Source organism: Bombina bombina, chromosome 1 (assembly GCF_027579735.1).
Source record: "Bombina bombina isolate aBomBom1 chromosome 1, aBomBom1.pri, whole genome shotgun sequence".
In the NCBI taxonomy this organism is placed as follows: domain Eukaryota; kingdom Metazoa; phylum Chordata; class Amphibia; order Anura; family Bombinatoridae; genus Bombina; species Bombina bombina.
This window is the reverse complement of record NC_069499.1, coordinates 1,240,699,952-1,240,721,704: the sequence shown is the minus strand read 5'-3', so window position 1 is coordinate 1,240,721,704 and position 21,753 is coordinate 1,240,699,952. Positions and strand designations below refer to the sequence as shown.

Here is a 21,753-nt window from a genome sequence, read left to right as displayed (position 1 = left end):
TAGGTAAAATTCAAGCCAGCCATGTGGAAAAAACACATGGCTGGCTTTACTTTTATCACCAATTTTGCTTTGTTCTCTTGGTATTCTTAGTTGAAAGCTTAACCTAGGAGGTTCATATGCTAATTTCTTAGACCTTGAAGGCTCCTCTTTTCAGAATGCATTTTAACAGTTTTTCACCACTAGAGGGTGTTAGTTCATGTGTTTCATATAGATAACAGTGCTCATGCACATGAAGTTATCTGGGAGCAGGCACTGATTGGCTAAACTGCAAGTCTGTCAAAAGAACTAAAATAAAGGGGCAGTTTGCAGAGGCTTAGATACAAGATAATCATAGAGGTTAAAAGTATATTAATATAACTGTGTTGGTTATGCAAAACTGGGGAATGGGTAATAAAGGGATTATCTATCTTTTAAAACAATAAAAATTCAGGTGTAGACTGTTCCTTTAATAATTGCTGTCTCTGTGGAGTGATGGGGACGAAATCCAGATTGCAGTGGGTCAAGAAGGGAGTTTAAAGTAAGGAAATGGGATAGGCGTGCATATACTATTTTTTCGAGAAGCTTTGAGGCAAGAGGGAGGAGGGAAATAGGGCGGTAGTTGGATGGGGAGGTAGGATCAAGGGAAGTTTTTTTTGAAGATAGGTGTGACTAGTGAATGTTTCAGCGATGAGGGAGATATATACCGGTGCTGAGGGAGAGGTTGAAAATGTGTGTTAGTATAGGGGTAAGGTTAGCAGAGAGGGAGGGAGGGGAGTAGCTGTGAAGGGATAGGGTCAAGGGGACAGTTAAAGTGCCAAAACTTCTTCAGTAACAGGGATAATGAGCTAAGTTTAAGGTTTTGTGGGTTGTGGTTGATTGAGAGCTTTTGAGGGGGTGAGAGAATGGAATTATGTTGAGAGCTGATTTCATTTCTGATGGAGTCAATTTTGTTATTGAAGTGGCTGGCAAAGTCTTGAGTTGACAGATAAGTTGTAATAGGAGGTGGGGGAGGGCGGAGGAGAGAATTGAAAGTTGAGAACAGACGTTTTGGGTTTGAAGAAAGATTAGAGATAAGAGTAGAGAAGTAGTGTTGCTTATGGAAATTAAGGGCAGAATAGTAGAAGTTCAAGATGAATTAGTAGTGAAGAAAATCAGCTGAATACAGAGATTTTCTCCAGTGCCGCTCAGCAGTATGGGAACATCTGCGTAGGTACCGTGTCAGAGGAGTATGCCAGGCCTGAGGATGAGTGTCTGATTTCCGAGCTCTGGTAAGAGGGGCGAGATTATCAAGGACGGACGTAAGGGTGGAATTCTAGTGGCAGACAGATTGTTTAGGGCAGGAAAAGGAGGAGAAGGATAAGAGGAGAAGTTTGAGGGAATTTGCAAGCTGTTGCTGATCTAATGACATAATGCTTCTGTGAAGTTTGGTGTGAGGAGTAGAAGGAGGGAGAGTTGTAGGGAGGGATGATATGTTGCAAGTAAGGAGATGGTGGTCAGAAAGAGGAAAAGGGGAGATTGTGAAGTTTGAGAGAGTGCATCGATAGCTAAAGATCAGGTCAAGAGAATCAGTCCATTGTGACAGACCGAAAGAGGAAGTGAGTTGCAGATTTTGTTTTGCAGAGGAGGCAGTGTGATTGTCAAGAGGGATGTTGAAGTCGCCAAGAATGAGGGCAGGGGTGTCTGAGGAAAGGAAATAAGGTAGCCAGGTAGCCAAGTGATCTAGAAATTGAGTTTAGGAGCCAGGGGATCGGTATATGACTAACACGCACAGAGAGAGGGGAGAATAAGCAAATCATGTGGGTTTCGAATTAGGGAAATGTGAGGGAAGAGATGGGATGTATTTGTTGAAAGGTGCAACGAGAAGTAAAATACCTACACCACCTCCTTGTCTATTAACAGACTTAGGAGTGTGGCTGAAGTGGAGACCCCCATGTGACAGAGCAGCAGTGGATGCAGTGTCTAGGGGAGAGAGACAGGTTTCTGTTAGGGCCAGAAGGTTGAGGGAGCGGGAGATAAAGAGGTCATGTATAGAAGTGAGCTTGTTGCAAACAGAGCGAGAGTTCCAGAGTGTGCAAGTGAAAGGGGTAGTGGCTTTTGATGCAAGAGGAATGTGAGTAAGGTTTGCAGAGTTTTGTTTTCTGAGTCTATGGGACAGTACACATGGATGTGCACGGCTAGGCAGCTGTTGGGGACCAGGATTAGGGGAGATATATATAAGAGTATATCGTCGATCTGAAAAGGGAGGTAGGAGATGAATCCCTACGACCGATAACAGAGAACCCGCCTTCTTTCATGGGCTCTCTGATGCGATCAAAGATTTACCAGAAGATCTTGAGGCATTGGTGTCTTTTTTTTATCCTAATTGACATCAGACTCAGAGAGAGGCCCTCTTTCAAGGAGTGCTTGCGGAAGTCTCCTGTTCCATTGTCTCCTATGTGTTCGTTCCCACCCATGGCTCCCTCTCCTCCCATGCCTCCTGGTCCCGAGTCACCAGGTACTGCTGCGCCGATGCAGCTGGGATTCACGCATCTCTCCGCGGCGGAGAGGGCCTTTAGGAGGAGGGAGGGGCTCTGCCTCTATGGTGGGTTACAGGGCCACCTTTTGAAGTCTTGTCCTACACGGCCGGGAAACGCTCACACCTAAGGTCCTGTCGGGGGCAGACCTTGGGTGGTTTATCCTCGTCCCCGGAACCACTTAAGGAGAAACCTTTGGTCACGGTTGTCCTTTCCTGGGTGGACTCCTCCAATGTCACCCAGGCTCTTGTTGACTCCGGTGCTGAGGGCTATTTCATTGACAGTGCTTTTGTATCAAAGCACTCCATTCCTGTTTTACCTCAGTCCGTTCCGCTTGCTATTGAGGCCATTGATGGGAGGCCCCTTCAGCCCGCACGGAACTGCTCCGTTGTCTATAGCTGTTGGGGCTCTCCATTTTGAAACCCTCCAGTTCCAGGTGATAAACTCTCCGCATTTTCCGGTTCTTCTGGGTTATCCCTGGCTCCAAAAGCACAATCCCAGTCTCGACTGGCGCAGGTCCAAAATTTTGTCATGGTCCCCGCAATGTATTTCCACTTGTCTTCGGAGGCCAGTTAAAGTCTTGTGCACTTCTTCGGTATCTCAATTGCCAGAGGAGTACCGAGAGTTCATAGACGTGTTTGACAAAGTGCGTGCCGTTACGTTGCCTCCTCACCGGTCTTACGATTGTGCCATAGACCTGCAACCCGGAGCCATTCCTCCTCTGTTGCAGAGAATTGTGCTATGGAGGAGTATGTTGCCGATGCTCTGTCGCGGGGGATCATCCGCAAATCCTGCTCTCCTGCAGGGGCTGGCTTCTTCTTTGTGAAGAAAAAGGGTGGCGAGTTAAGACCATGTATCGATTATAGGGGTCTTAATCGTCTTACCATTAAGAATGCTTACCCTATTCCGCTTATTACGGAACTCTTTGACCGCCTCAAGGGAGCTACGGTCTTTACTAAAATTGATTTGAGAGCGGCGTACAATCTCGTTAGGATTAAGGAGGGCCACGAATGGAAAACAGCATTTAACACCAGGAGCGGGCATTATGAGTATCTTGTAATGCCCTTTGGCCTATGTAATGCTCCTGCTGTTTTCCAGGAATTTATTAATGATGTCCTACGAGATATGTTGCAACAGTGTGTTGTGGTGTACTTAGATGACATCCTCATACTCTCACCCACACTTGAGGCTCATCGTACTGATGTTACACAGGTTCTTCAGAGACTACGTGAGAACGGTCTGTTTTGTAAACTCGAGAAATGTGAGTTCCATCAGACTCAAGTAACCTTCCTAGGTTATGTTATCTCCGTTGCAGGGTTCTCCATGGATCCTGACAAGTTAGCTGCAGTGGCCTCGCCAGGTTGGTCTTCGGTCTATTCAACGTTTTTTGGGGTTCGCCAATTACTATAGAAAGTTTATTAAAAACTTTTCTTCCTTGGTCAAACCTATCACAAACATGACCCGTAAAGAGAATGATCCACTCCATTGGTCACCTACTGCCATTAAGGACTTTCATAGTCTTAAGACTGCCTATGCTGCCGCTCCAGTTCTGGCTCATCCTAACCCTGTCCTGCCTTTCGTTCTTGAGGTCGATGCGTCTGAGACTGGAGTAGGTGCCCTCTTGTCTCAACGTCCTACGTCTGACGGTTCTTTGCATCCGTGTGGTTTCTTCTCTAGGAAATTGTCTCCAGTGGAGTGCAATTATGAAATTGGCGACAGGGAATTACTGGCTATAATTTTGGCACTTAAAAGAGAAAGAGGAAAGAGAACCTCAAGGAAAGCAGGTGGTTTAAGCTAGCACTCATTCCTGTCTAACATGATTAAGATTAAAAAATAAACTTTTAATAAGTATAATTAATACCGGCCTAAATACCAAGTGTACCAAATAATTAAAACTAAGTCACAAATGTCCCCCTGTTTCCTGGCCGATAGCAGCTCCCTCGGCTTCAGGTGTCAGGGACAAATGGACTCTATATTTAAAAAACAACAATCACCAAGGTGCAAATGAATGCACAAAATATTTAGCAGCAAACTAGTTTCGGCTGTGCTATCAGCCTTTCTCAATGCTATGGACAAACCGAGGCCCGGGTGCCACCCCTTTATATAGCACTAACTTTAACCTTATCAACCAATCAATGTTTCATGAAAAGATACTCCTAATTTTGGCACTTAAGGAATGGAGGGATCTTCTTGAAGGTACTAGCGTGCCAGTGCTCATTCTTACTGATCACAAGAATTTAACTTATCTTTCTGAAGCAAAACGTTTGTCGCCCCGACAGGCCAGATGGGCGCTATTTTTGTCTCGGTTTAATTATGTGGTCTCCTACCTGCCTGGTAGTAAGAATGTTATGGCTGATGCCCTCTCTCAACATTTTTCACCTCTGTCCAAGGAGGAGTCTGTACCTACTCGTGTTATATCTCTTGACCATATTTTGGCTACCATACGTACTAATTTGACCTCTCCTTGGGGGAGGAGATCCTGGCTGCACAAACCAATTCACCTCCTGAGAAATCTAGTGGTAAGTGTTTTGTTCCTGAGAATCTTCGAACTAAACTTTTGCACACTTACCACTATCCTAAAGCCGCAGGTCACCCAGTCAAGAACCAAATGATTTGGTCTGTCACTCGACAATTCTGGTGGCCAGGTTTTCGTTCTGATGTTGCTGCGTATGTTGCCTCCTGCTCAGTTTGTGCACAGAATAAGACTCCTCGACGTCTTCCTGTGGGTCTTCTTCAACCTATTGCTAATGGTGAGCGTCCTTGGACACATCTTTCCATGGACTTCATTGTCGAGCTCCCTGTTTCCAATGGCAATACTGTTATCCTTATGGTGGTTGACCGTTTTTCTAAAATGTCACATTGCATTCCCTTGATGAAGCTGCCTACCACTCTGGAGCTTGCTTCAATTTTTGCCCGGGAGGTCTTCCGTTTACATGGGTTACCCAAGGAGATAGTGTCGGACCGGGGTAGCCAGTTTGTCTCCAGATTTTGGCGTTCCTTTTGTGCTCAAATGGGGATCCAGCTTTCCTTCTCCTCGGCATATCACCCTCAATCCAATGGGACTGCGGAACGGTCTAATCAAGCTCTGGAACAGTTCCTCCGTTGCTATGTCTCAGATCACCACAATAATTGGTCTGAACTGTTACCTTGGGAAGAGTTTGCTCGTAATAGTGCTATTAATGCTTCCTCCAAGTTATCCCCGTTCATGGCGAATTATGGGTTTCAACCATCCTTGTTGCCCGATTCATTCATGTCTCAGGGTATTCCGGCTTTGGAGGAGCATCTCCGGCAACTCCGTTCCACGTGGGTGCAGATTAAGGATTGCCTTCATTGTTCTATGCAGCGCCAAAAGTTCCAGGCTGATCGTAGGCGTCTCCCCGCACCTTCCTATCAGGTTGGTGAGAGAGTTTGGCTGTCCTCCCGCAACTTGAACCATTTTGTGCCTTCCAATAAATTGGCTCCCCGTTATGTTGGTCCTTTTCGAATACTCAGACAGGTTAATCCTGTGGCTTACACTCTTAACCTTCCTCCTGCTATGCGCATCTCCAATGTTTTTCATGTCTCCCTCTTGAAACCATTGGTTTGTAATCGGTTTACCACTGTGTTGCCTCGTCCCCGTCCTATCCTTGTTGACAACCATGAGGAGTATGAGGTCAGCAGCATTATTGACTCTCGTATGTCCAGGGGCCGTGTACAGTATTTGGTTCACTGGAGGGGCTACGGTCCGGAGGAGCGTTCTTGGGTTCCCTCCTCTGATGTTCATGCTCCTGCCCTCCTCCGTGCCTTCCATGCCCGTTTCCCCAATAAGCCTTTTGTCCTCCCGTGGAGGGTACTGTCAGGGTTTTTTCCCTGTTGTGTTTGCCATGTGATGCTGGCAGCCATTTTACTCACCTTTCTTCCTGTCTTCGTGCATTGTGGGGGATGCTGCTCCTTGCCTGCACTTCCTTTTATGGCCAGACAGTTGTGCATCATCCATGTAAGACAGGATGCGGTCTCAGAATTGTGATGTCATCACTTATTATTTAAAGGGCCTCTGTTCAGTATGGTTTGCCCTTGCGTTGTCTCAAACCGGTTTGTGAGAGCTCCTGTGTTTTACCTGGCTGCCCGAAGTCCTTCCTGGTTCCTGATCCCTGGCTTGTTCCTGACTCTGCTGTTTTCCTTGTTCCTGATTCCGGCTCGTCTGACTATTCGCTTTGGCTCCTGACTCGGCTCGTCTGACTACCAGCTCTGGTTTTGAATCCTGGCTTGTTATTTGACTTGTGGACTTTTTATTATTTTTTGCTATTAATAAAGGTGTGATTATTTTTGCACTTCTCGTCTCAGTCTGATTCCTGGCACCCTGACAGCAATAAAGAGATTATCTATCTTTTTAAACAATAACAATTTTCAAGAAGACTGTCCCATTAAAGTGACATTGTACACTAGAGTGTTCTTTGCATAAATGTTTTGTAGATGACCCATTTATATAGCCCATCTGGGTGTGTTTTGTAACAATTTATAGTTTTGCTTATTTTTTTAATAACATTGTGATGATTCCCAAACTCCTATCCAAGCCCCACAGTGTCAGATGTATACCTGTGTTTACAGACTACTGCTGGCTCCTGTTTATGTCATCTGTCTTTTCATATGCAGGGAAGGGGTAAGTGTCTGCTCTTATTGTTTTCCCAGCCCTTTTCACTGGGTGTCCCAGACTAACCTCATCAACAGTGCTAAACTGTGAGCTTCTAAGTAAGTTTTTAAAAGGTTTTATACTGGATTTTTAGATCAGTATATGTGCATATTCTTCTTTATTGTAGTGTCTATTTACATGCAGTTATATGAAAATTGGTGTGCACTGTCCCTTTAAGTGTCTGGACAACATACTTTTTTTTTATAAAAATGTAATCCAATAGGAAAAGGATTGTTAACCACATCATGACTGGTGCTTAGAAATCTACATTATCAGAAATAACATAATTTATGCTTACCTGATAAATTTATTTCTCTTGTAGTGTATCCAGTCCACGGATCATCCATTACTTATGGAATATATTCTCCTTCCCAACAGGAAGCTGCAAGAGTCCACCCACAGCAAAGCTGCTATATAGCTCCTCCCCTAACTGCCATATTCAGTCATTCGACCGAAAACATGCAGAGAAAGGAAAAACCATAGGGTGCAGTGGTGACTGTAGTTCAAATGAAATAATTACCTGCCTTAAAGTGACAGGGCGGGCCGTGGACTGGATACACTACAAGAGAAATAAATTTATCAGGTAAGCATAAATTATGTTTTCTCTTGTTAAGTGTATCCAGTCCACGGATCATCCATTACTTATGGAATACCAATACCAAAGCTAAAGTACACGGATGATGGGAGGGACAAGGCAGGTACTTAAACGGAAGTTACCACTGCCTGTAAAAAACCCTTTCTCCCAAAAATAGCCTCCGAAGAAGCAAGGTATCAAATTTGTTAAATTTGAAAAGTATGAAGCGCAGACCAAGACTCCGTCTTGTAAATCTGTTCAACAGAAGCCACATTTAAAAAAGGCCCAAGTGAAAACCACAGCTCTAGTAGAATGAGCTGTAATCCCTTCAGGAGGCTGCTGTCCAGCAGTCTCATAAGCTAAATGAATTATGCTTTTTAACCAAAAAGACAGAGAGGCTGCTGAAGTCTTTTGACCTCTCCTCTGTCCAGAATAGACAACAAACAAGGTGAACGTTTGATGAAAACTATAGTAGCTTGTAAGTAAAACTTTAAAGCACAAACCACGTCCAATATTGTGTAATAGACGTTCCTTCTTTGAGGAAGGATTAGGATACAAGCATGGAACAACTATCTCTTGAGTGATGTACTTGTTAGATACCACCTTAGGAAAAAACCCAGGTTGGTACGCAGGACTACCTTATCCGTACGAAGGACCAGATAAGGAGAATCACATTGTAACACAGATAACTTGGAGACTCTACGAGTCGAGGAATTAGCTACCCAAAAGGAACTTTCCAAGATAAAGATTGATATCTATGGAACAAAAAAGGTTCAAACGGAACTTCTTGAAGAACCTTAAGAATCAGGTTTAAGCTCCATGGCGGAGCAACAGTTTTAAACACAGGCTTGGATCTAACCAAAGCCTGACCAAATGCCTGAACGTCTAGAATACCTGCCAGACGCTTGTGCAAAAAAATAGACAGAGTAAAAATCTGTCCCCTTTTAAGGAATTAGCTGACAACCCTTTTCTCAAAAACATCTTGGAGAAAAGATAATATCCTGGGAATCCAGACTTTACTCCATGAGTAACCCTTGGATTCATAACAATCAGATATTTACACCATATCTATGTTCAATTTTCCTAGAGACAGGCTTTCATGTCTGTATTAAGGTATCAATGACTGACTCGGAGAAGCCATGCTTTGATAACATCAAGCGTTCAGTCTCCAGGCAGTCCATCTCAGATTGATTCTATTTAGATGGTTGAAAGGACCCTGAGGTAGAGGGACCTGTCTCAGAAGCAGAGACCGTGATGGAAAGGATGACATGTCCACCAGATCTGCATACCAGGTCCTGCGTGGCTACGCAGGCGCTGTCAAAAACACCAAAGCCTTCTCCTGCTTGGTCTTGACCTCCGGAGGAAATCCCACTCCCCCGGAAGAAAAGTCTGACGACTTAGAAAATCCACCTCCCAGTTCTCAACACCTGGGATATGGATAGCTGATAGACAAGAGTGAGTCTCTGTCCAGTGAATTATTGTAAGACTTCTAACATCGCTAGGGAACTTCTGTTCCCCCTTGATGGCTGATGTAAGCCACAGTCGTGTATATTGTCCGACTGAGTATGATGTACCTCAGAGTTGCTAACTGAGGCCAAGTCTGAAGAGCATGGAATATCACTCCCAGTTCCAGAATATTTATTAGAAGGAGGGTCTCCTCCTAAGTCCACTATCCCTGAGCCTTCAGGGAGTTCCAGACTGCATCCCAACCTAAAAGGCTGGCATCTATTGTAACAATTGTCCCATCTGACCTGCGGAAGGTCATACCCTTGGACAGATGGACCCGACATAGTCACCAGAGAAGAGAATCTCTGGTCTCTTGGTCCAGGTTTAACAGGGGGACAAATCTGTGTAATCCCCGTTCCTCTGACTGAGCATGCATAGTTGCAGCGGTCTGAAATGTAGACGTGCAAACGGTACTATGTCCCTTGCCGCTACCATTAAGCCGATTTCATTCATGTACTGAGCCACCGAAGGGCGCGGATGGGATGAAAAAAACACGGCAGAAATTTAGAAACTTTGACAACCTGGACTCCGTCAGGTAAATTTTCATTTCTACAGAATCTATCAGAGTCCCTAGGAGGGAAACCCTTGAGATTGGGGATAGAGAACTCTTTCCTTGTTCACTTTCCACCCATGTGATCTCAGAATGCCAGTACTACGTCCGTATGAGACTGGGCAATTTGGATGTTTGACGCCTGTATCAGGATGTCGTCTAAATAAGGGGCCACTTCTATGCCCCGCTGTCTAAGGACCGCCAAAGCGACCCCAGAACCTCCATAAAGATTCTTGGGGCTGTAGATATCCCAAAGGAAAGAGCTACAAACTGGTAATGCCTGTCTAGAAAGGCAAACCTGAAAAACGATGGTGATCTTTATGCATCACAATGTGAAGATAAGCATCCTTCAAATCCATTGTAGTCCTCTATTGACTCTCCTGGATCATAGTTAAGATGGTACGAATAGTTTCCATCTTAAATGACGGAATTCTGAGGAATTTGTTTAAGATCTTTAGATCCAAAATAGGTCTGAAGGTTCCCTCTCCTTGGGAACCACAAACAGATTTGAGTAAAAACTCTGTCCCTGTTCCTCTCTTGGAACTGGATGGATCTCGTACACAATGTAAGAATGCCTCCTTCTTTATCTGGTTTGCAGATAATTGTGAAAGGCGAAATCTCCCCTTTTTTGGGGGGGGAATCTTTGAAATCCAGAAGATATCTCTGGGATATAAATTCCAATGCCTAGGGATCCTGGGCATCTCTTGCCCAAGCCTGGGCAAAGAATGAAAGTCTGCCCCCTATAGGATCCGTTACCGGATAGGGGTCCGTTCCTTCATGCTGCCTTAGAGGCAGCAGCAGGCTCCTTGGCCTGCTTATCTTTGTTCCAGGTCCGATTGTCTCCAGACCACCTTGGACTGAGCAAAAATTCCCTCTTGTTTTGCCTTAGAGGAAGAGGATGCCACACCTGCCCTGAAGTTTTTAAAAGGTACGAAAATTAGACTTTTTTTTTTTTTTTTTTTTTTTTTTGCCCTGGATTTAGACCTATCCTGAGGAAGGGCATGACCTTTTCCTCCAGTGATATAAGCAATAATCTCCTTCAAACCAGGCCCGAATAGGGTCTGCCCCTTGAAGGGAAGTTAAGTAGCTTATTTATTAAAGTCACGACAGCTGACCATGATATAAGCCATAGCGCTCTGCGCGCCAGTATAGTAAAAAACAGAATTCTTAGCCGTTAGTCTAGTCAAATGAACAAGGCATCAGAAAACAAAGGAATTGGCTAGCATAAGCTTGTCAAATATATTCATCCAATGGAGTCGCTTAACTGTAAAGCCTCATCAAGAGACTCAACCCAGAACGCCGCAGCAGCAGTGACAGAAGCAATGTATGCAAGGGGCTGCAGGATAAAACCCTGTTGAATAAACATTTTTTATCCATTGGATCTAAAAAGCACAACTGTCCTTGTCAGAGGTAGTGGTACGCTTAGCTAGAGTAGAAACTCTTCTCTCCACCTTAGGAACTGTCTGCCAGAAGTCCCGTGTGGTGGTAACTATTAGAAAACATTCTTCTAAAAAATAGGAGGGGAAGAGAACGGCACACCTGGTCTATCCCATTCCTTATTAAAAAAAATTTAGTAAACCTCTTTAGGTATTGGAAAAACATCAGTACACACCGGCACTGCATATTATTTATCCAGTCTACACAATTTCTCTGGCCCTGCGATTGTACACATTCATTCAGAGCAGCCAAAGCCTCCCTGAGCAACAAGTGGAGGTTCTCAAGCATAAATTTTAAATGTAGAAATATCAGAATCAGGTTAAATCATCTTCCCTGAGTCAAAAAAAAATCACCCACAGACTAAGCATATTGTGAGGTAGTATCATACATGGTTCTTAAAGCATCTGTATGCTCTGTATCTACCCCCAGAGCTAACTGCTTTCCTTTAATTTCAGGTAGTCTGACTAATACTGCTGCCAGAATATTATTCACCACCTTTGCCATGTCTTGTAAAATAAACGCTATGGGCGCCCTTGATGTACTTGGCGCCATTTGAGCGTGAGTCCCTGAAGCGGGAGTCGAAGGGTCTGACACGTGGGGAGAGTTAGTCGGCATAACTTTCCCCTCGACAGAATCCCCTGGTAAAAGAAACGCTATGGGTGCCCTTGATGTACTTGGCGCCATTTGAGCGTGAGTCCCTAAAGCGGGAATCAAAAGGTCTGACACGTGGGGAGAGTTAGTCGGCATAACTACCCCCACGACAGAATCCTCTGGTGATAATGTTTTTAAAGACAAAAAATGATCTTTATTGTTTAACATGAAATCAGTACATCTGGTACACATTCTAAGATGGGGTTCCACCATGGCTTTAAAACATAATGAACACAGAGATTCCTCTATGTCAGACATGTTAGAACAGACTAATAATGAGACTAGTAAGCTTGGAAAACACTTTAAATCAAGTTAACAAGCAAATATATAAAACGTTACTGTGCCTTTAAGAGAAACAAATTTTGTCAAAATTTGAAAAACAGTGAAAAAAAGGCAGTAAAACAAACGAAATTTTTACAGTACATGTAATAAGGTAACAGAGCATTGCACCCACTTGCAAATGGATGATTAACCCCTTAATGCAAAAAACAGATAAAAAAAAAAATAAAAAAAAAATGACATAGACGTTTTTAAAAACAGACACAACAAACTGCCACAGCCAACAGTGGGAAGCTTCAGTTAACTGTTTCTATGCAAAATTTAAGCCAGCCATGTGGAAAAAAACTTAGGCCCCAATAAGTTTTATCACCAAACATATGTTAAAAAACGATTAAACATGCCAGCAAACGTTTTAAAACACATTTTTACAAGAGTATGTATCTCTATTAATAAGCCTGATACCAGTCGCTATCGCTGCATTTAAGGCTTTACTTACATTACTTCGGTATCAGCAGTATTTTCTTAGTCAATTCCATTCCTAGAAAAATATTTTACTGCACATACCTTATCTGCAGGAAAACCTGCACGCCATTCCCCCTCTGAAGTACCTCACTCCTCAGAGTGTGTGAGAACAGCAAATGGATCTTAGTTACGTCTGCTAAGATCATAGAAAAACGCAGGCAGATTCTTCTTCCAAATACTGCCTGAGATAAACAGCACACTCCGGTGCCATTTAAAAATAACAAACTTTTGATTGAAGAATAAACTAAGTAGAAAGCACCACAGACTCTCACGACCTCCTATCTATGTTGAGGCTTGCAAGAGAATGACTGAATATGGCAGTTAGGGGAGGAGCTATATAGCAGCTTTGCTGTGGGTGGACTCTTGCAGCTTCCTGTTGGGAAGGAGAATATATTCCATAAGTAATGGATGATCCGTGGACTGGATACACTTAACAAGAGAAATATACTTTTTTTTAATAAAGTTCTAATTTCCCACTTAAACTTTATTATTGATAGTCAATTGGTCTGCGTTTACCCAATCCAAGCATACAAAATCTAGATGTTCCAGGCATTAACATTGGACGGGCTAACTACACAATCTAGTTTCATGGAATGGAATGAGGATTTTGTAAGACAAGCTCTAAAAGAATGGAAACTAGATCCTTAAAATGTATAATCAGAGGGGAAAGTAATTATAAGACTAATAATTTCCATCCTGCAAGATTCTAGAACTCATTGGTCTTCAACAGGTGTACTAAAAGTCCACATGGGGTTTCTGGGTAACCATCAACAAGTCAGTAAAAAGAGATGTTTTCATACCTATTATTCAAAAGACAAATGCATATTCTGGTTTGCGTATGCAGAGATTTCATTTAAGAGCGTATCCCCAAGTCTACATACTACTCCTTATTAAACAGTGACTTTTTTATTAAAAGGGACACTGTACTATAAAATATTTTTCCCGTTAATGTATTCCAAATGACTTAAACCTATTGCATAGTATTAAATCTATGGGAAATTGTCCCTCCATGTTGATTTTTGCATTTGAAAAAGCTGGTTTTGTTCCTTAAATCGATCTACAGCAAATGCCCATAACAATGGGCTCGGCCTGTAAGTAAACCAGACCTGCTAATGTTATTTATGATAGTTATTGAAATAGTAATTATGGCTGGAAGGGTTGAATAAGCTCAACCAGCTATTTAAAATACTAAATCTTTCTCTCCCTCATACACCCCCCCCACACACACACACACACTGGGAGACTAATCAATGCTATTGTCCTCTCTTTACATATTTTTAGTATGGTTGGAGATACAACCAGCAAAATCATCCTTTTAAAATACAAATAAAAGGAGTTGTTTGCAAATAATTAAATACACTCCAACAGGTAAAACGGACCATTGGGAACACATTAAATCATTTCCCTTTAAATTTCAACTGGAATCTTTAATGTATTAATGTCTAACTGTTATAATTAAATGAGAAACAAAACAATGTTTTTCATTCAGATAGTGTACAGTTTATTAAAAAAAATTGACATAATATTCTTTGTTCTCTATATATGCTCTGTTAAAGAGAATACCTAGGTAGGCTCAGGGGCGTGGACATGTCTGGAACACTATATGGTAGCATATAGTGCTCAAAAATGTATAATATTGTTAAAATCATTCTTGCAAAACTGTTGCCATATAGTGGTCCAGACAAGGGGGTATTCCTAAACCTACATAAGCATGCTTTTCAACCAAGGATACCAAATCAACAAAGTAAATCTGATAATATAAATAAAATTGAAAAGTTCTTAAGAACTATACTCTGTCTAAATCTTGCTATATATATTTTGTTTGTGGTTGTCAAGGTACCTGCAGAAAGAACCCCATGGTTGATTCGAGGAATGCTTAAAGGAGCCAGCTCAATCCACAGCTGCCTGTTTCGATCATAGAGGGGACACATGCATCGAACTGCTGCCAATGGCTTCCGTGTCCTAAAAACCATAAAACATTTTTTTTTTGGTTATAACAACTGTTAACACACATTATCATACAGTGATTACACATATACATCTAACTAACGTTCTCTCTTCTCCTCCGGCTGTTACAATACACTCAGAGTAACCCCTGGGTTTGAAGGAAGCGAGCATTGCCTCTCCTTGCAGAGCCTGATTTAGAGGGATGTTAGAACACTCTCGAACCATCTCCCGAACCAAAGGTTCATTCATCATTTGCTCACGAAGGTAGTTGGTGTCTAGTCCGTTCACCCACAATGCAGATGATACTTCCCTCATGTGAACCTGAGAGAGCAAAAACAAATAATCATCACACAACGGCCAATGCAAAAAAGTGAAACTACTTACTCCAGCCTGACTCAGGCTCACACAGCATAAACATGCACTAGGATGTGTGTGTATATATATATATATATATATATATATATATATATATACACACATACACACACATATATATCTGTATGTATGAATCAGAGTGTGTGTGTGTGTGTGTGTAAGTATGTATGACACAGTAGTGCAGAGCAACCATGGTTTAATCATGCACCAGAATGAATGTATGTATAAGAATGTGTGTGTCTGTGTGTATATATATCTATCAATCCAAGATGTGAATATATCTCCTGGGGTCAGCCACCCGGTCCCTCTGTGAATATTCAGAAAGCTTCAACAAAATCAGAGGCAAACAAGGTTTTCTTCAAACCAATTAGTCAAATTTATTGCCGTTAAGAAAACCTGGTTTGCCTCTGATTTTGTTGAAGCTTGCTATATATATATATATATATATATATATATCACAGTAGTGCAGAGGAGCTACAGTTTAAACATGCACCAAAATGTATGCATGTATGTACGTATGTATTTATGAAAATGTGTGTGCATAGCGCAGAACAACTATGGTTAGAGTTTGTGGAAACACTCAATAGTAAACTCTGTTTTTCAAACACTAATTCATTTCTTTAAAATTATGAGCAGCCTCAGTGACTACACGTTTAAAGCAAATTTGATGAGTATTTTTCGAGTTATGAACTGCTGAAAATTACTGCATTTAAATGTTAAAAGAACAGTCTAGTCAAAATTAAACTTTCATGATTCAGATAGAGCATGCAATTTTAAACAACTTTCCTATTTACTTTTATCATCAAATTTGCTTTGTTCTCTTCGCATTCTATGTAGACTCATATGCTAAATTCCAAGCCCTTGAAGCCTGACTCTTATCTCGGTGCATTTTGACAAGTTTTCACAGCTTGTGCTCAATGGTCTGAGGAAGGGTTTTTTGGCCCCCGAAACATCACCTGTATAAAAATTAAGTATTTTTTTTGTTCTATAGTACAAACCTAGTGAGTGCAGCTCTTCTTTGGTCACATATATATATTTAAATTAATTTATTTATAGTTACATACACTATTTTTTTTAATGCTTAGAAGGAATATCACGCTCCACCAATACAGAAGTGGGAGAACTGCTTATCAACCTGTGAGAATTCAGAAGACCTAGGTGTACTTCCTGCTACCTTCAAAAAATAAAAACAGCTTTAACAAACTTTTGTCTTACAAAAATGTGTAAATGCTGCTATTTCATATGCTTGATAGAAATGTTCCATCTCTTTAAAGGGTCATAAAACCCCCATCTTTTTCTTAAATGATTCAGATAGAACATACCATTTTAAATAACTTTCTAATTTACTTATACAGGCATTATCAATTTTAATTCACTTTCTTGTTATCCTTTTTGGAAAAGCAGGACAGTAAGCTCAGGTGTGTGCAAACGTGTCTGCAGCACTATTTTGCAACGGTATTCATTAGAAAGAGCACTAGATGGCCAGCACTATGTCATATAGTTCTCCAGATGTGCACTCTATCTAGATATCTCTTCAAAAAAGAACAACAACATGTGAATGAAGCAAATTTGATTATAGAAGTAAATCAGAAACTTTTTTTTTAAATTGTATGCTGTCTGAATCATGAAAGAATTTATTTTTAGTTTCATGTCCCTTTAAGTATGAAAGTTTCTAAAATGTAGAACAACTGTGAAATTCCACAGCTCCCTGTACATTCAGAGAGTTGTTCTTGCGCCTGCATATCAGCTTGCAAACAGTTTTTCATTCTTGCAACCTTTTGTTACTAGAGGTTTCTTATAGGACTGCAATCAATAGTATCCGATTTCATTTTATTTGGGCATTTCACTAATAATGGCTACAGGTCTGATCTGAGGTGAAAGATAGGCAGAAAACTCACAGGGGCTGCAGGCAATGGGTCAGATCTGAGACAAAGTCATATGTGAGGTAGAGATCAGATCTATATTAGATCCTAAGGCCCTGCAGCTTCTATCAGATCACAATAAATTCCCTGCAGCCCTGTAAATTACCTGCCTTTATTGGACTCAAGAATAAATTGATTGTCCTGCAACCCCTTTCAGCTTTATCCCCATATGAAATCCTTAAAAGGGACACTGAACTGCTAAGCACAACTAAAAAGACATGGTTACTACTCACCATGTTATTGTATTTCCACTTGTGCCTGTAGCTCCTTTTGCAAATCAATTCTCCAATTTTAATAGAGTAAAGGTGTCAGATGTTGAAGCTCTGCCTTTTCATACTGGGTGCCGCCATCTTGGAGCTGAGGTATTGTCACAACCTGTGACAGAAGCGGTACACACAGATCAGTGATGCTGCCAGCTTTTTGACAGCCGTATAACTTATTTGGGGATAGAGAGCTTTTAAAGTTCAACAAAATATATACAAAATAAGCACTTTGTTCTATATTGTGCACCTGAAGCACATTATACGGTTGTCAAAAAGTCAGCAACTTCACTGTAAATGCACTCTGCTTCTGTCACACGGTGTAAGCTCTAAGATCGCAGCCCCCAGTACAAAGAGGCAGAACTTCAGCATCTGGAAGCTTTAAGTGCTAAAACTGAAGAGCAGCTCTGAAAAGTGCTGCAGGAACATGGAGGAAAAGCAATTGCATAATGAGTAGTAACCATTCTAGGGCAGCTGTGACCAGCAGTCTAACGTCCCTTTGGAGCAAGACAAGAGGCAGAAATTTCTCCACTTTCTGCAATATTTTTGAGACATTTTCTGTAGATCATTTTGAAATAAAATAACATTTTAAATTAGGCAGTTACACTAAAGCACCAGCTCAATATTGCAATGTGTTGATTAACTGGAGAATAAAGCAATTTTTTAAGTTTTATAATATAGTGCAGCAGTTGAAAACTGCATTGCAAATTAGCTGGGGGAAAAACAAAAAAAATTTTTTGTTAAGTTTTAAAATTGACTTGTGAAATAATCCCTGGGAGCAAGTCAACAATAAATGCACTGCTACTTTGCAGTGCTGCTCCATATTTGACTGTTCTCTTCAAACAGCAGTTTGTTCTAGATGCACTGAGTTAAGGAAAACATACTCAGTGCATCCAGAGCACAATGCTGTTTGAAGAGAACAGCATGATGCAGAGCAGCGCTGCAAAGCGAAAGAGTAAACAGTTCCTGCATGTGTCCCATTCTTTCTGCAGACATGCTGCCTTTTCTGCGATGACATCTCAGATCACTGCATGTTCTGCCTTGGGGAAGCAAGTCTTATTGCATGCAGACCTTGTCAGTCATAGGGCCACAATGCTCCCCAGCCTAAACTGATAGGGGCTACAGACACATCAGTTAAACTTTTTTTTTTACTGGAGAGAGTTAAAAAGTCTGGACACTTGGCATCCCTACTTTACCCTGTCAAAGCTATAAATAAATAAAAAAAAAATAGGTCACTCTGTAAGACTATGCAGTGATACAACCCGAGAAAGACACTAAAAAACAAATTATGCTTACCTGATAATTTAATTTCCATCGAGGGGAGAAGAGTCCACGGCTTCATTCATTACTGTTGGGAATTAAGAACCTGGCCACTAGGAGGTGACAAACACACACCAGCCACAGGCTTAAATAACCACCCCCCCCACCTTCCCTCATCCCCCAGTCATTCTGCCGAGGAAACAAGGAACAGTAGGAGAAATATCAGTGTATAACGGGTGCCAGAAAATTAATTCAATTTAGGTCCGCCCATCGGAGATACGGGCGGAAGCCGTGGAATCTCCTCCCCTCGATGGAAATGAAATCATCAGGTAAGCATATTTATGTTTTCCATCTAAAGGGGAGGAGCGTCCACGGCTTCATTTATTACTGTTGGGAACATATACCCAAGCTAGAGGACACTGAATGAAACCTGGAGGGAAAAGGCGGGCACCACAGCCTGCAAAACCTCTCTCCCAAAAAAAGCTTCCGCAGAAGCAAAACACTTCAAAATTTGCAAAACTTAGTAAAAGTGTGTAAGGAGGACCAGGTACAAATTTGCTCCATAGAGGCCTCATTCTTGAAGGCCCAAGAAGAAGGCACAGCTCTAGTTGAATGAGCCGTGATCCTCTGAGGAGGCTTATGTCCCGCTGTCTCATAGGCCAAGCGAATCAAGCTCCTCAACCAAAAGGACAAAGCAATAGAAGAGGCTTTTTGCCCATTGAGCTTCCCTGAATACATCACAAAAAGAGATATAGACTGTCTGAAATCCTTCGTAGCCTGAAGATAGAACTTCAGGGCACGAACCACATCCAGATTATGAAGTAACCTCTCCTTAGAAAAATAAGGGTTAGGACACAAAGAAGGAACCACTATTTCCTGATTGGTGTTATGGTTAGACACCACCTTGGGAAGAAACCCCAAACCAGTGCGAAGGTGGCTCACATTGCAGGGCAGCCAGTTCAGATACTCTGCGTGCCGATGCAATGGCCAACAGGAAGAGAACCTTCCAGGACAGAATATTAATGTCAATGGAATGCATAGGCTCAAACGGAACCCTCTGCAAAACCTTAAGGACCAAGTTTAAGCTCCATGGGGGAGCAGCCTGTCTAAAGACAGGCCTGATTCTAGACAGATCATGAACAAAGGATTGGATTTCAGGGAGCTCAGCGAGTCTCCTATGCAACAAGGCTGACAATGCCGAAATCTGTCCCTTTAAGGAACTAGCGGCAAGACCCTTCTCCAAACCGTCTTGGAGAAAGGACAGAATCCTGGATACCTTCATATTATGCCAAGGATATCCATGCTTCTCATACCAGGACAACTAGATGCAACGAGCGACTGGCCTCCTTGCCTGAATGAGAGTATCAATCGTGTGTTACTACACACGAACAATTGAACTACTTGGGCATTCTTCTCTAAAGTATGCTAATAGAGGAATAAATCTGTATGATATTCCTCAATGTGGAAAAAAAGATGGTGCTTGTGCACAAGTAATAAATGTAAACACAAAAGAGAGATGACACAGAGAAGTGTATACTCTCTATAAGTGTGCACCTATAGCACTCTGAGCCCTGACTAGGGCTAAGGAGTTCCTAAAAGGGTTAGTAAAATATAACTTTTATTAATATAAAATTAAAACCAAAAGGACAATGGTGGTGTGACATACACGTTAAAAACGACACAGATGCGGGTTGATACTATATATTAAGAGACTCACTGAATAAGTGAATTAGGCCTATGTAAATAGAAAATACAAGTGGTCTCAAATTGGGATGTAGTAGGTGCTTTCTATAAAGTTAAGTAAAGTGCCTCAACTGAGGGAATATAATGATGAAATCCTTAATGTTATTTGGTCATAACAGGAAATACTGGTACAAAGGGTTACATTCAAGTTTTATAATGTGCATATCAAACTGATGGTAATCGTTAATAAATGTCTCTAAAAATTATTTTATATTGTAGTTTGATTATCAAGTGAATACTCACAAACAGTATTCTGTTAAGTCTATTACTGTATATATCGATAGATAGCCTAGTAATAATTTTAACTAAATTTTTAACTAAATAGTGATATGGTGTATATGTGGAGTCAACGTGATTCACAATACAATTATAGTAGTCAGGTCAAACTTTATTCAGCAGTGTAAACAATGTAAGAATTGATCATGAATAAAGGTCTGATTTGATTGTGTATCAGGAATAATCCATGCTTGTACAATGTGTTAACACCACACACAAATGGATACAAAATCTCTGGCAGTTAGTTACAGCTTGTATCTAATAATTCAGGTTGAAATAATTTCTGTGTAACTAATCTAACTAGCCAAACGGGCTAATTTGCATGGGTATATTGGAAATGATAGACTGGAGCAGTTCAAATATTATGATCTCTATACTGCCGTGACCTATACCGCACTGATATCTGAGTAATCTATTGCCTATATAAAATTAAAGCAAATCATCTTATAACTAGGGCTGCAACTAACGATTATTTTCATAATCGATTAATTAGCCAATTATTTTTTCGATTAATCGACTAATCGGATAAAAAAAGAATCAATAATTGTTTCCTATTTTTTAAATAAAATCCACATACTGAGTGTTACAAATATAAACTTCAGACTAAAACTTTACATTAACACAACTGTTTGTCCAATTTTTAAGCAGCAGAGAACAGTTTTATAATTAAACAAAACAAAAACAAAAACTGTTTGAGAAGAGGTAGAACTAAAAAGAGTTAGACTATCACTGTTAATAACATTCTGTTATTCACTCTTTCAGAAACTTTGCATTGAAATGAAAAAATCTCAACATGTCCACATGCTTCTGGCTAAGGCTGGTTCTCTGTTTGCAGCATATTTCCTGTAGCAGAGAAGAGGCACTCAGATGGTGTTGAGGTGCTTGAGATGCATAAGTAGGGTTTTGCCAATTTCACCAAAGTGGGATATTCACCAATGCAAAGTGTTTTCCACCTTGGCAAGGGGCCTCTCAAAGTAACCCTTGACTTCATTCTAACATATAAAATATCTTGAATATCTATATGCAAGGGTACATAACCAGGTTAGAAGAAAATATCTAGTCCGCTCTAAAAATAACAGATATTATATCTGGGTTGCACATAAGCCAGGGGTAGTTGTAAACTTATACTGTCCTGAAAAAGTGAAAAGTATACGTCTGTAGACATCCTTTAGGCTAAGGACATAACCATAAAACACAATACCATGTGCAGGAGTTCATTGGTGTGAAGCAGATGGTGTTGTGCACAGACCAACTAATCGATTATGAGATTCGTTGACAACTATTTTCATA

General features: G+C 41.2%; 1 protein-coding gene across 2 annotated transcripts in view; it reads right to left on the bottom strand.

Annotated features, from left to right (window-relative positions):
- Positions 1-21,753, bottom strand: part of GAN (gigaxonin) — a 198,872-nt gene that overhangs the window by 92,420 nt on the left and 84,699 nt on the right. For both annotated transcript variants that reach the window (XM_053700679.1, XM_053700685.1), the window contains 2 exons: positions 14,731-14,948; positions 14,521-14,642 (listed from right to left, as the gene is read on the bottom strand). In XM_053700679.1, the coding sequence (XP_053556654.1) occupies positions 14,521-14,642; positions 14,731-14,948 (340 nt within the window). The remainder of the gene's footprint in view (positions 1-14,520; positions 14,643-14,730; positions 14,949-21,753) is intronic.